The sequence below is a fragment of the Teleopsis dalmanni genome, chromosome 2 (assembly GCF_002237135.1).
Source record: "Teleopsis dalmanni isolate 2A chromosome 2, ASM223713v2, whole genome shotgun sequence".
Classification (NCBI taxonomy): domain Eukaryota; kingdom Metazoa; phylum Arthropoda; class Insecta; order Diptera; family Diopsidae; genus Teleopsis; species Teleopsis dalmanni.
The window spans coordinates 235,872,138-235,885,681 of record NC_051847.1 but is presented as its reverse complement, the minus strand read 5'-3'; the positions used below and the strand labels follow the sequence as shown (position 1 = coordinate 235,885,681).

Sequence of the window (13,544 nt, the reverse complement as noted above, 5' to 3'; positions counted from 1 at the left end):
AGTGGATATTCGTTTCTACAAGTATAAATACACTTTAGTATTTTTAATATTCTTTTAAAAAGGAAATAGTGCTTTTTGAAGCACTATTCTCTAACGCACCTGTGTTCACTGAGACGCTTTTCGATTTGCTTGCAAATCTCAGCCAAGTTCCAATATCCAATGCTATAATCACAATGTAATATAATATATATAGTGGATTCAAAGCACATCTGTATCACTTACCTAACAAGCTACAAATAGTTCCGAGTGGTAGCACAATCATGGCTATGGCACGTATACGATCTCTTTTAAAATGCAACGATGAGTGTAGTGTTTCATCAACCTACATATACCATATTTATCTTTATATATTACTAACTCAATTTAATTACTAACTCCTTAATTAGAGATATAGTCACCTTTCTCAAACGGATGTTCAGTTCCCGTGTGGCTTTGAAACCGAATAAGCCACAAAGTGATCCTGCACTCGTTGCTAAAACTACCACTGAGACATCTAATGCAGTTACAACCTTGGAGGTTGCCGATTTCATCCTAAAAGATGCGCTTTATATTTTCGGATGCAGCAGATAATTCAATAAATTTTGTTCAGTGCAGTATAGAAGGAAATTTATATGTAATACAAGAGTTAGAAAAAGAAATTGAAAGTATTTAAATTTAGTATAAAAGAGAAGTTAAGCTATGAGAAAGTTTTAACGAGCAATAGATGGAAGTCTATAGACTGGTATTTTGTTGGGGTTTTTAAAAATTAATTCTCTAGTAGAACTCAAGAAATTAGATGTTCTATTCAGCATAACAACTAATTGACGAGAACTAAAAGAAGTACTAATTTAGACGTAAAATCTCTGGGCTACTACGACTTAGACATGACTATTGCTTCCGGATGAGCACTGTATGGGCTTTAACACGAAGTTTGCATTATCCGGTGAATTAAAATCCAACGGCATCCAGTCAGAGAGATTTATGTTCAGCGTATTAGAGTCAACAACATCCACTCCTTATGACAGGAGGTGAAGACGAATAAAATAATTCTGATGAAGTATTTGTTGACTGCATTTAATGTACGAGTCTGAGAGTCTGAGAAGGGCGCATGGAACAGGAGCATTTCTGGCAACAAATCGCATAAACCAGCTAAGTTCTACATTATTTTCTAAGAGTATTTGGCATGAAATCCAAATTAGCTGCTCATTTATAAATTGAACATATTGTAAGTATTGAAAAAGTACCTATATAATAATCTCAAAATGCACTAAAATTTGCATACTTGGGAATGGAATTATTAATTATCAATGGGGTTATAGTCACAGGTGTATATCATAGAGTTTAAGTTGCGAACAAAACCCCCTTTTAAGCATATGAAGCATTCCAAGTCCGGAAATTATATAATTTGTATATATAAGTCTATGATTCACGCAGTACTTATAGGTATATGGCAAGGAAAATATCTGGTTAGTTAAGGGTATATGAGAGAAGACTATTTCAAAATATATATGTAATGGTGTTACTGAACGATGTTTCTTGCGGAGCGCAGCATAATCACCAGCTCCAGTACCAGTAGAACACTTGTAAATATATGTAGAGCATTTAGGGGATATAGAGCATTTGTTATATAAGCTTTGGTCCTTAAAGGACTGTTAAGTTAAGAAAGAGAAAGTAACAAACAAGTTATTAAATAAGAATCAAATGCATTCAGACACTATGCAATGACCCGCTAAGCGAACAATTTCGGTACTTACCGTACGGGAATTTTGGAATTTGCATCGAATAATAATCCACGATATGTTAGAAAAACTAAACAAAAAAAAAATTATTTAATAACTAAACTGAATTAAATTGAAAAATGAGAATCTTTGTCATTTACAACTAAATTAATTTAATATGTAAATTTCTATATAGTTCTTATAAAAGTTCAACCAAATTAGACTTAGAACCTCTAGACATATTATTCAATATTAGAATACATCCAACAATGTTTTGTATGTTCAATCGAGATTATTACAATAATGTAAATTTAGAGATCCATTTTCCATTTCCTAATTAATTTTAATTTATTCAACACACAGGTTTTAAAGTCATTTAAAGTCAAGTTCATTCAGTTTTAAGTAAATAATTTAAACAATTTAATTAGATTATTTTAAAAATTAATGATTTTTCTCTTCAAGTTCAATTCATATAGTTTTTAGCACATAATTTAACAATCTTGGTTATATTTTATTAAAAACTGAGGACTCTTCTTAACAAGAACCTTTAAGATTCTAATTCATTATAATTAGAGTCTTACAAAGAACTATATAGACTATTTATGAAATATGCTTGAGTTTTCATAAATAAACTGACACAGACCCAAAATAAAAATCAACGAGGCCGAGTAAACTGTAAACAAGACGCTCCGTCGTATCTCATAACCGCCATTAGCCCCTTTACGTATTGCAAATGGTGCCAATGTCAGCATTTTGCTTATATAAAATATGCCCACTGTTGGTTCGGAAATTTCCATTTTAAACTTAAAACCTTAAAGTTATGTAGCTCTTATGCGCTCGGACGCTACAAGCGACGTATTTCGTGAAAGTAACGCGTTAAACTAACTGACTAATATGAATTGCACCTTTCATTAATAGACCTGTAGAAATCCTTTCAAGTTCAGCATACGAAGGGTGAGTAAGTCTGTTTGAAATGGAGTTTACAGAAGTGGCCTATGTGAACGCCTCTTACAACCTGAAGACCTAGGGCCTTAAGTACATTTCTCTAACACAAAAATTCTCTCTTGTCTAAGTATCTACTTGTCATATGGTCATGCATATAATCGGAGTATTATCGGGTATTATAGAACAATATATTATGTATCAGTAACATTTTAAACTTCTTAACAATTTGCCCATTTCTGTGTTCACATGAAATTAAAAATTTTGTTGTTTGTTTACTATTTTGAACCACTTCGTTCATGTAAATAATAATTAATTTGCGACAAATCAGTTAAACTGCAAATAGTTCGCCGGCCAATTATCTAACGATTTAGCCTTAGATGCCCGCTTGTCCATACAATCGAGTGGAAACGATAAAACCATATTTGCATTGCAGACCCGCACACTGATGGCAAAAATAAATATAAATTTATATCTTTTAATTAAAGCGGACAGGCATTTTTTGTAGCATACTTTTGAGCGCTGCATAATTGATTAATTGCTTTGTTCAGTAGCTTGCTGACAAATATTAAATCACAGACACAAAGAAGAATAATACACACATACGGAATTGAGATTAATTCATATAAATTATAATAATCAAATGATAAACACAACAGAAGAAAGAATTATAAATTTATAAATTATTTTAAATAACTTTTTATGGTATTGGAGTATTTTTTTCAATATCTCTCAACTGCAGTGACGTAGCCAGGATTGTGCCATGGGGCAAATATACTAGAGAATAATTTTTTTTTGCAGTTTATTTGTGATATATTAAATTTGTGTTTTATGAGTTATAATGTTAAACGAGGTGGTGATCTAATTCCTTACCCCTCTGGATACGTCACCAGAACTATAGAAATTTTTAGCTTGGAGAAATTTGTTTGAATTTTTTGCAGCCCATCGTTGTCTCATGTAGTTTTGCTATTATTATTTAGGATTATTATATTAGGAAATTATTATGCATACATTTTTGATCAGCTTTTAATGAGATCAGTATTTTTTTCACTGCTGAGGATATTTCTGACTTTTGTCTAGCTTGTTTGATCCTCAATTTCATTTCGTTATTTTTTCTCTAGAACATAGTTTAATGATGTGGTTGATAAAAATTTAACTTGCAGATAACATGAATGGATTTATAAATACTTAGATATTGGTTGTAGATGTAGAACAATGTAAAACATACATTGGGAATTGTATTATATGCTGCTTACTCATTAATCTCAAATATTTTATCGTTCTCAAATCTTTTCACCCTCGATTGCAGTGGTTGGCTCTATCAATATACAAAAAAGTACTCAAACATATTTAAATCGACTTGATACGACTTCCTAAACAATTTAAATATACCAATCAAAGAATATACATTTTTTCATAGAGTAGAGCTTCAGCTGCTTTAGAAAAAAGACTTCGATTAACAATTAGCTTATATGAGTAGATTAAAATGATTTTAAGTAATCTGTCATTTTTTATATCATATGTATAATAAACAACATATCATAAATATATATTATAATTCAATAAAACTTTTTTCTTGCACTTCACATATTGCTGAAACAAGGATAGACACTGTGATTTGAATTCATGGCACAAAATTTAATTTTTGTTTGTAAAGAAATAAATGTGAACAAAAAATAATAGTTTACAAAATACATTTATATTATATAACAAAGTTAATAAAATAATTTTATAAAATTTTTGTTAAAAATTAAATTCAGAATTATTAAAGCTTTTCCAAAGTTTTGATTAGATTCATACTACTATAATCAATGCACATGCAGCTACTAATTATAAGATATTTTCAGAACAATATGATAGTTTCGACAATACGTGTTCCCACAAAATAAGTTTACATTCCTATTGGTTAACACACATTATTTGCGTTGAAAATCTCAATCCAATATCCATCAGGGTCTTTAATAAAGGCTAAGCCATGCATACGTCCTTCATTAGGTTTCTTAATGAAATCAACCCCTTGTTCTTCGAAACTTGAACAAAAATATGATCGATTACTTAAATAATATAAAAAATATTTATTAATATTAATTTTATTTACCGTTTGCAAGCAGCATATACATCCGGTACCATGATGCCAATGTGACCAAATCCACGGGGATCTGAATTGCCAGTATGATAGCTTTGATCGGGATCGTTTTCAGTACCCCAGTTGCTGTAGTGAAAAAGCATTGATATATAAATTAAAAGTGATCAAATATTGTTTTATGAGATACATACTTAATTATATAAAAAGTTAACTCAATTTTTGAAGTTATTTAACTGATAATACTTAATAAAAATATTAAAATGGTTAGAAAAACGGGAAGTGTGTATTCAAGAATCATTAGACCGTATTAATTTTCATTTTATTTATTATTATTTTTAAATCAAAGTGTTAATTTTAGGAACCTTTCAGTGAACAAAGTATACATATGTCCAAATTTAAATTTTTATACATGAGATATAAAGTTTGTATATAGTTTTTATATATAAAAACATAAAATTATTGCTCATTGTCGGTAAATTTTTAATTATATAAGCTGCACATTATATGTAATGCTTTTGATATACTTTTCATACTTACTGTGTCAACTCAACAGTCGCTTTCCGACTCATAGCCCAACGTTTGCGTTCATCATTATCCTTCGGTATGTCAGCAGGATTTTCATAACTGCAAATATTTTAATATAATAGTAGGTTAAACAATTTCAAAATAAATAGAACTGAAATAATTTTACCATATACATATGTACTTTAATATACATAGATATATGCACTTCATATATTTTAAGAATATGTGTGGGTATACAATTACAGATTAATAAATCACTGCTAACGTTAATAGATTTACTTATATTTGGACGAGCATATTTGCCCACTTCAAAATATGGAGCGTACGATTATCTTTGTATGTCCAAAAGCAAAGCAACAACTTGTTGCATGCAAACACATTGAAGTGATGGCAGATAAGATTGCCATATTTAAAAAAGTTAGACTCACCCCATAAAGTAAAGCGAGAATTTTGCTTCTGGAAAATCTAATTTTTGCAATAAAGTCATACCCAAAACGCCAGTATAAAAAGGTAAAGATTTACGTGGATCCTTTATTCTATACATGGTTTGCTGAAAGAGGAAATCCTAAAAATTCGACATATTTTAAACGTGTTTGCAATCATTCTTCAAGTGGAAAGTGGAATTATTGTACCTTCGTTGAAGCATCTGCAGGTTTGCATAATGCATCCACTTCAGAATTTGTTAAACCGTGAACTTCAGCCATTCCGGAAGCACTAGAAACTTTTCGGAATATTAAAAAATTAGTGGAGTGATACGGTGATATTTTATTTACGCCGGCCAAGTTATTATTATATTTCCAAAAATTTGACAGCAAAATAACTGGAAGTCTCATTTGTACGATTAACAACTCTGTAGCAAGTTTTGAGGAACGTTGTAAAAATGAGACAGAAAATTGAAAATTTTAGTTATAAGACTAAACACAGGGCTGGCACTTATATCTCTTACACTCTTTTCAAAAGAGGCGCAACTTCAAATTTGTCAATTTTCAGAAAATGCAAAAAATGTATATAATTATTAGGAGTGTTTATAATATAATAATGTGTTTTTAATACATTTACTTTCAGTATCAACAAATAATAATAAGAGTTTTTACTTAATTTTATTCATTTATGATATACTAATATTAAGCTTATGTTATTTTTCATAATTTTGTTTATATATAATTTTGTTATTTCACAGAATTTTGTTCTCATTAAATATACTAAAATCGTGATTATTTTTGAGATATTTTTTCCGTTTGATAGTACAATTTTTCACCATAATTTTTTCAATACAATTTATTTTTACTTTTTTCATCATTTTTTCCAATAGAAAATCTCTTTTGATTATTACTAGGTGATATATTATTAGATTTATTATTTAATTTAGCTTTTTTTGAGGAAACTTCTTTAGTACATTCGCATCTTTCTTCATCATCATCGAAGACAACATGAAATTCATAACTTCTAGAGACAATATGTGCCACTAATCCATATTCGCATATAACTTCATTTTTAACAAAAGCAAAAGCCTCGCCCAGATTAAAACCGTTAAGTACAAATTTTATGGTACATGGATTAACATTCATATCTAAAGTACACTCGATCACATCATTAATACCAAAAGGTTTTCCATATTCACTATATTTAGAGTTATTAGCCAAACGTCCAGATTCACAATATGCAAACGAAGTATTCGTTTCGCCAAGCAAACGTTCGGTACTAGCAAGAGAGAAACCAATACGAAATCCATTTATACTTGGCATTTCATTTAAAAACATTCCTATTGCATTTCCACTCATCATCTTTTCATTTTCCGTAACAAGTACTTTGAACGTACACTGACCCTGAGTGATGCTAATTTCGGATATTGCGCCGAACCAACCTAAGCTATAGTTAACCTTTTTCATTGGTCTGTTTGCAGTAAAGCTACCTGGAAAAGCTTCAACCAATTAAATTTCCTTTAAAATATCTTTGAAAAAATCTCTTTAAAACTTACTTGAATATTGAACCTTGTTTAGAGCATTTTTATTAACTGATGCAGCATTAGTACTTCTAAAAAAACTTTTATTTTCAGTGATATTATCTGTAATCATTATTTCTTCATCAAAATTATTAGTAATATTCCATATTTGCGGCTTTGGTTCTTTTAATACTGGTATTAGACGAGGATAAAAAAATTTACGCTTAGGAGGTTCAAGAACTGTCTCACTGTCCGTAGTGCTCTGAGCATCATCTGATACCCCACTACCGGGTTTGGTATCTTTTGCAAAACGTACACGTTTTTTTGTTTTCTTTGGTTCTACAGTTTTATTTTGTTCGGTTTGCTCTTCTGACATAAAATCAAATTCATTTTCAGTACTTTTATGTAATAACGATTTTAAGCGCTTTTCCAATAAGTCACTCATAGACTGCTGGAAAACTCTGCACTCAGATGGAGTCATCTGCTTCATTAAACATTGTGTTGTTGGCAGTAGCACGTCAAAAGAAGCCATTTCTATCAAATAAAAATAAAAATAAAAATAAAAATAGACTTAAATATGAAATAAACTTATTGTTAGACTACCTGGAGAATTATTAACTAATTCAGAGTTCCGAGACAAATCATAAAACAAATTTGGTAAAGGAATCCTATCCATTTTGCCAAATCTTATATTGCAAAAAAAACTAAATAATCAAAAATACAGAAAAAATATATATATCCGAAAAATATATTTTAATCAAAATAAATCAAATATTGTATATCAGACAAGCCGTCGTAAATATCAAATCCTACTTTGTTCAAAATTTTTCACAAGTTAAATATTATTCAGGGTCCTGAGCAATCACAGTGCAAAATGTGGAATTGCCTCGAAGCGAAAGGATTTGAGTGCGTTTGACTTGTATGAACTTTATAGTTTAATGTGAATTAGCCAATATATATATGTTTTATATATTGCATTCATTTTAGTAAGTTACGAGTACCGAACTTCTCAGGACAGCCCTATTCACATGTTTGAAATGTGTGATATGCATATGCGGATATGCATACGTTATCGTTGTCGTACTGATAGTGATTTATCCTTAAGGGGAATAGAATTCTTCACAGTAGTTAACATTTAAAAGTTTAAGTTTTAATTAATCGACTATTTCAATTTCTAGGGCTAACTAACGTTAGCATTAGTTGCTGACGTTCGTATATGGGTTCTATAAGTGCATAGCTTCTGGATCATTACACTTAACGTATTAACTGAGCTCCACATATATTATATATAGTTATAATTACCTAATAACTACGCATCAACTGTTCTTCTGAGTGGTATTGAATTCTTCCTGTGGCGAACTTTTTAATAAAAGATGGGAAGACCTTTCGATGTGCAGGTATCTTTATGCATTTTGGCCACACACCAATAAGAGAAAATCAAACTCTCTCATAGAGATACCTCGTAGAGATATCAGTCTTGCAGTAGGTTTACAAACAGATCATTGTATGACTAACAGATCATAGGTAACAATGCTAAGAGACTAAATCTCCCTTTCAACCATATTTGCTGCAGTTGTGGTGAGGACTATGAAAGTGCCTCCGAGGCACTCGAACAATGTTGTTCCGAGTGGTTTCCTATATGTAAATTGGACTGAGCACAAGGACTTTAAAGCAGCTTGACTATCCGTATTAATAAATGCAATATAATTTGTAACTTCAATTTAATAAATTAAAAGTAGGAGTTTCATTTTGTATGCAAATATTTCATTTTATTTAATAAGTCTGATATTTTTAATATAATTTAATGAGTTTTGTTTTCTTATTAATTGTAGTTTTCTACTTTAGTATATATGTATATAATAATTTTAATTACATTTAAAGGCATTTTCTTTAAGGGCAATATTTATTTCATCATTTGTTTCACATATCATAAAACTATATAAACAAAATGAACAAAATCTTATGAAATCATTTTTCAAAATCATTTTAAATATCAATTCATAATATAATGCTTATATATACTCGTATATATAATTTGTTTAATTGGTTATGTACACATTTGTTATGTTAATAAATTATATAAAAATAATTTACAATAGAAAGAGAAATAAATGAGAGTAAATTTTCTCTATTATTTTTTGTCTAATTAACTTAAAAGTTAAATTTTCTAAAAACAAATTAAATTAAAATAGTTTAAAATTTCTTCAATAACTTTTTTTGTTTTTTTTTTTTTTTTGATTAAATTAATTATTTTGAATTATACCTTGAAATAGTTTGAAATATGTTTTTTTTATATAAGAGGCTTGTATGATTCTGTTGCTATTCATTATGTTGTAGTTGTAAAAGATTATTTATTCAAAAATTTAATTAACAAATTGAAATTAAAATTTTTATTTGGAAGTTGTGGGACTTGTATATATTTCATATTAACGTTTACTGCAGACGTATTCAATGTTACGATTTGGACGTTAATTTCTTGGATTTTAAATTTATGGATGGAATTAATATAATTTTAGGTTACGATTGGATGGATATTAACTTCCTTAAATTTAAATATAAATTAATTAAGTCTTAAGGAAAAACATTCACCACCGGTGGCTGGATTTGGTTGGATCAAATCTTAGCCACACTCAAGGGAAAACTATTATTGGTTATTTATTCTTTAATGTTTGCTAAATACTAGACATTTCTCTACAAAAAGAATTCAAATACTTCTTTTACATTCATTTAGTCATTTAGTATTATTTCTTTTAATTATTAATGGACTGCTTTTTAAATATATTTGTGTATACTAAACAAGTGTAAACGAAAATTATTTATAATTGTAGTGTAAAATTATATCTTCTTCCTATTGTAAAAGTTAGTTTTTAAAGTATACATGGATATTCACAGATATAAAACAGTATTTGAAAGAGGCCAAATGTTTAACCATTTCAAGGTATTAATTCTTGGTTTGTTTGTTTGTTTTGCTTTAATAGTGCTTTATACAAATGATAATTTATATAAATAATCTTAAAGTTATGACTATATTAATTTAGTTTTGAAATTGTAATTTATATATATATATATATATTGAAAAATAAACATAAATTTTTTCAAAGCGAATTATGGCAAAGTACTTAAATGTTTTTAGGCTTTTAGCGGCTTAGTCAAATTTTACTAGAATTAAAATGAAGCACAAAAAATGTTGCAATAAAAAAATGCAAATAAATGAATAAAACACATAAAGAAATTAAATAATTTGTTTTAAATGTTTACAATTTGTACGTATACATTTAATAAGTAACTGTGAGTAAGATAGATGATGGTGCAGCATTAAACTAAAATAGTCCAAGGCAATATTCAATCAAACTTTGTACTTTAAAATTGGTCCAGTATAGGCAAAATATATTGTTAACAGAAAGGTAGAATTATGTTCGTATACCTTTCTAGGTTACTGTTTACGAAAACTCGTTTAATTTTTAGGAATTATCGACTATATATCAGCTTTTAACTCATTATAGGCTGCATGATTTATTGCTGCACCGCAATCAAAGCGCCAAAAAATTCACATAATAACTTGGCAAAATTTTCATAATTAAAATTAACTTATTTAAAATAACAACTGATTGTGATTGTTATAGTACGGATGCATTTAAGTGCGTGGCGCATTTTAAATTTATGTATAAGTATGTATATTTTTCATTCATTTTAAAGTAAATTTGATTTGTTTTATTTGGTGTTTTTATTTTATAACATATACTTTTGGAACTGAAAGTTTTGATATTTTGTTTAAGCGACGAATATGAAAAATGGTAGTTGTAATATATTTTTGATTTTATATTTATTTTTAATCAGTTTTCGATGTAAGCTGTATTATATATTTATGTATAAATAGATAAATCAATTTCAATTCCAAAATTATGTATGTATATATATATATATGTATATATTTCTTTACTTAATTTTTGTATGAGGCTTAGTTACAATGCATTTGCTTAATTGGTTATTGGTTATAATTATATTATCTTATATAAAAAATAAACAATTTATACATTATATTACATTTTATTTATTTATATTAATTAACAAGTTTTGTTAACAACTAATTTAACTTTTGTAAATTTAAGTTTAATTTTTTTTGTTGCAGTTACTTTTAATTCTCTCTCAAGTTTACAAATTTTATATATATAATCTTTTTTATATTAATATGTTATTGTAAATGTGGTCGCATGTTTGTTTTGTGTATTAAAAATATTATATTTATTTATATAACTATATTACTATTTTGTTTAATATTTTAAAATTAATTACAAAATTGGCAAATTATTTCCAGTTCTTAATTAGTTATTATACTTTGAGTTCTTTAGAATATTTCATAATTTGATTTACATTTCTTTAGAATATTTCATAATTTGAATTTTCATAATGTTAGACTATATTAATTAAATTTTTAAATTTAAAAATATTGAAGGAAATTTTTTAGGTATATCTCTAATTAAAAACCAAGGAAAATAAATACATAATTAAAATAGTTATGAAAAGCTCTAACAATATCAATAATTCAATAGTTCAAGATAATAAATTTTTTTCTTTCTTAACACTTAAATTGATTTTTAAATAAATAATAAAAACTAAATCCATAACAAATTGTTAAATAAATTCAACAGTAGTACTCAGAAAAAATTTAAAATTTTAGTTAAATATTAATATATAATGATTTTCAGTACTTTTTGTTTAATAGTTTTAGCGCTTTTTAACATAATAACCAAATATTAACAAGTTGTAAGTACCGCTTAATAATTTGACAACAAATATATAGAAATTTTCTTAAGTTTATATATAATTTAAGTAATTCATTCATCATCATCGGATGAATTAGATGACAACTGCAAGTCTCTTTCCAAAAAATTATTTGACCAGTCTGATTTTGCAAGGTTTTGTTGTTGTTGTTGTTGTTGATGTTGCTGTTGTTGATGCTGTTGTTGTTGATGATGATGTTGCTGTTGATAATATTGTTGTTGATGCATTAATTGTGGTTGTAGTTGTTGTTGTTTATGTTGATGCTGATGTTTTTGTTTCTGGTGTTGTTCTGGTTCATTGTCCGAATTACCGGAACTTGAGTTACTATCACTTTCGCTTTCACTATCACTATCACTAGAATTAGAAGACTCTGATGAAGTCATCTCACCAATTTCCTGAAAAAAGGAGAAGAACAAAACTTTCTATTAACAAATAATCATCATAATTTTTAGTTTATGTCTTATTAAAACCGGCGGACTAACCGATGATTCTGGAACACCTAGGTCACGTGGTGAATTGTTACTGTAGTGATTACCACCATTGATACCAATATGATTTTTATATGCATTGCCATTTGACACTTGACTCATATCTTGATGCAACTGTTGTTGGTTTTGGAAAAAGTTTTGTTGTTCTTGTAAATTTGGTCGTAACTTTTGTTGCTTCGTTTGCTGTAGCCATGTTTGTTGTTGGTCCTGTTGTGTTTGTTGTTGTAACAATTGTTGCTGTTGATATTGGTGCTGGTGCTGGTGCTGCTGCTGTTGCTGTTGATGTGGTGGTTGGTGGTATTGTTGTTGATGTTGTTGTTGATGTTGTTGTTGGTGTGGCTGTTGGTGCTGTTGTTGATGCTGGTGCCTTTGATTGTTAATATTTCGATTTGCATTGTTTTGTAAAGATTTCTTTTGTTTTTTAGTTTGTCCAAACTGATATTGATTATCTTGCACTGAATTATTATGATTGTTTATGGCTGACGGTGATGTATTAATTATGTTGCCTAGAAGAGTGCTAGCAATTGAACTATTTGGCATTTCCACATCAGTATCAATGATTGGTATACTAGGTAATGTAGCTTGAGCGTTGTTTGCATTCCAGCTAATTGTAAAAAAATAAATATTATTTATTAATAAATAAATTAAAACTGAATTGCAGTAAATTTTAAATGCTAATATATTTAAATATAAATTATTTGGTATTCTGCCGAAAAAAAAATTTAACTGAACTTACTAAGAAATATCCTATTCTACAATTAATATTATCCAATTTTCTATGATATTAATATTCCAATTTTTCTACACAGAATTCTGTCCTCTTCGGCAACACAGAATTTTCAGCGGTTTTCATTACACTTTTTCAAAACGTGTAATGATAATTCAATTATTATTATAATGTAATTTAATGATAATTTAAATTATAATTGATAAAGTTAACAATATCTTTAAGCATATTTCAACTTCTAACACAATATTCACAAGTATCAAAATGTAAACAAATGTAAACAAAAGATAACAAAAACAACTGTCAAAATGAAAACCCGGAACGATAATATGAACGCTGCATCAACTTTAGCAAA

General features: G+C 28.2%; 4 protein-coding genes across 5 annotated transcripts in view; all 4 read right to left on the bottom strand.

Moving 5' to 3' along the window:
• Positions 1-43: 43 nt before the first annotated feature.
• On the bottom strand, positions 44-2,494 carry LOC119677014 (gustatory receptor for sugar taste 43a-like). The gene is made up of 5 exons (XM_038088279.1): positions 2,341-2,494; positions 1,734-1,788; positions 399-531; positions 223-322; positions 44-162 (listed from the first exon to the last, which is right to left on the bottom strand). Exons 1-5 carry the CDS (start codon positions 2,492-2,494, stop codon positions 44-46), a joined length of 561 nt encoding a protein of 186 aa, XP_037944207.1.
• A 1,826-nt stretch (positions 2,495-4,320) lies between these two features.
• On the bottom strand, positions 4,321-6,092 carry LOC119684684 (lactoylglutathione lyase-like). The gene is made up of 5 exons (XM_038098783.1): positions 5,883-6,092; positions 5,679-5,815; positions 5,263-5,349; positions 4,738-4,851; positions 4,321-4,669 (listed from the first exon to the last, which is right to left on the bottom strand). The coding sequence occupies exons 1-5, from the start codon at positions 6,081-6,083 to the stop codon at positions 4,546-4,548; spliced, it is 663 nt and encodes a 220-aa protein (XP_037954711.1). The 5' UTR covers positions 6,084-6,092; the 3' UTR covers positions 4,321-4,545.
• A 367-nt stretch (positions 6,093-6,459) lies between these two features.
• LOC119684676 lies at positions 6,460-7,926 on the bottom strand. Of its 2 annotated transcripts, none has more exons than XM_038098773.1 (3): positions 7,796-7,926; positions 7,229-7,726; positions 6,460-7,171 (listed from the first exon to the last, which is right to left on the bottom strand). In XM_038098773.1, the coding sequence occupies exons 1-3, from the start codon at positions 7,866-7,868 to the stop codon at positions 6,519-6,521; spliced, it is 1,224 nt and encodes a 407-aa protein (XP_037954701.1). In that variant the 5' UTR covers positions 7,869-7,926; the 3' UTR covers positions 6,460-6,518. The 2 variants fall into 2 exon arrangements, with proteins under 2 accessions (XP_037954701.1, XP_037954702.1); XM_038098774.1 differs by having other exon boundaries at positions 6,460-7,162.
• A 1,131-nt stretch (positions 7,927-9,057) lies between these two features.
• The window catches only part of LOC119677012 (ell-associated factor Eaf-like), a 7,043-nt gene continuing 2,556 nt past the window's right edge, over positions 9,058-13,544 (bottom strand). The window contains exons 4-6 of the mRNA XM_038088278.1: positions 12,457-13,066; positions 12,176-12,369; positions 9,058-9,127 (exon numbers count right to left, since the gene is read on the bottom strand). Of these exons, the coding sequence (XP_037944206.1) occupies positions 9,058-9,127; positions 12,176-12,369; positions 12,457-13,066 (874 nt within the window). The remainder of the gene's footprint in view (positions 9,128-12,175; positions 12,370-12,456; positions 13,067-13,544) is intronic.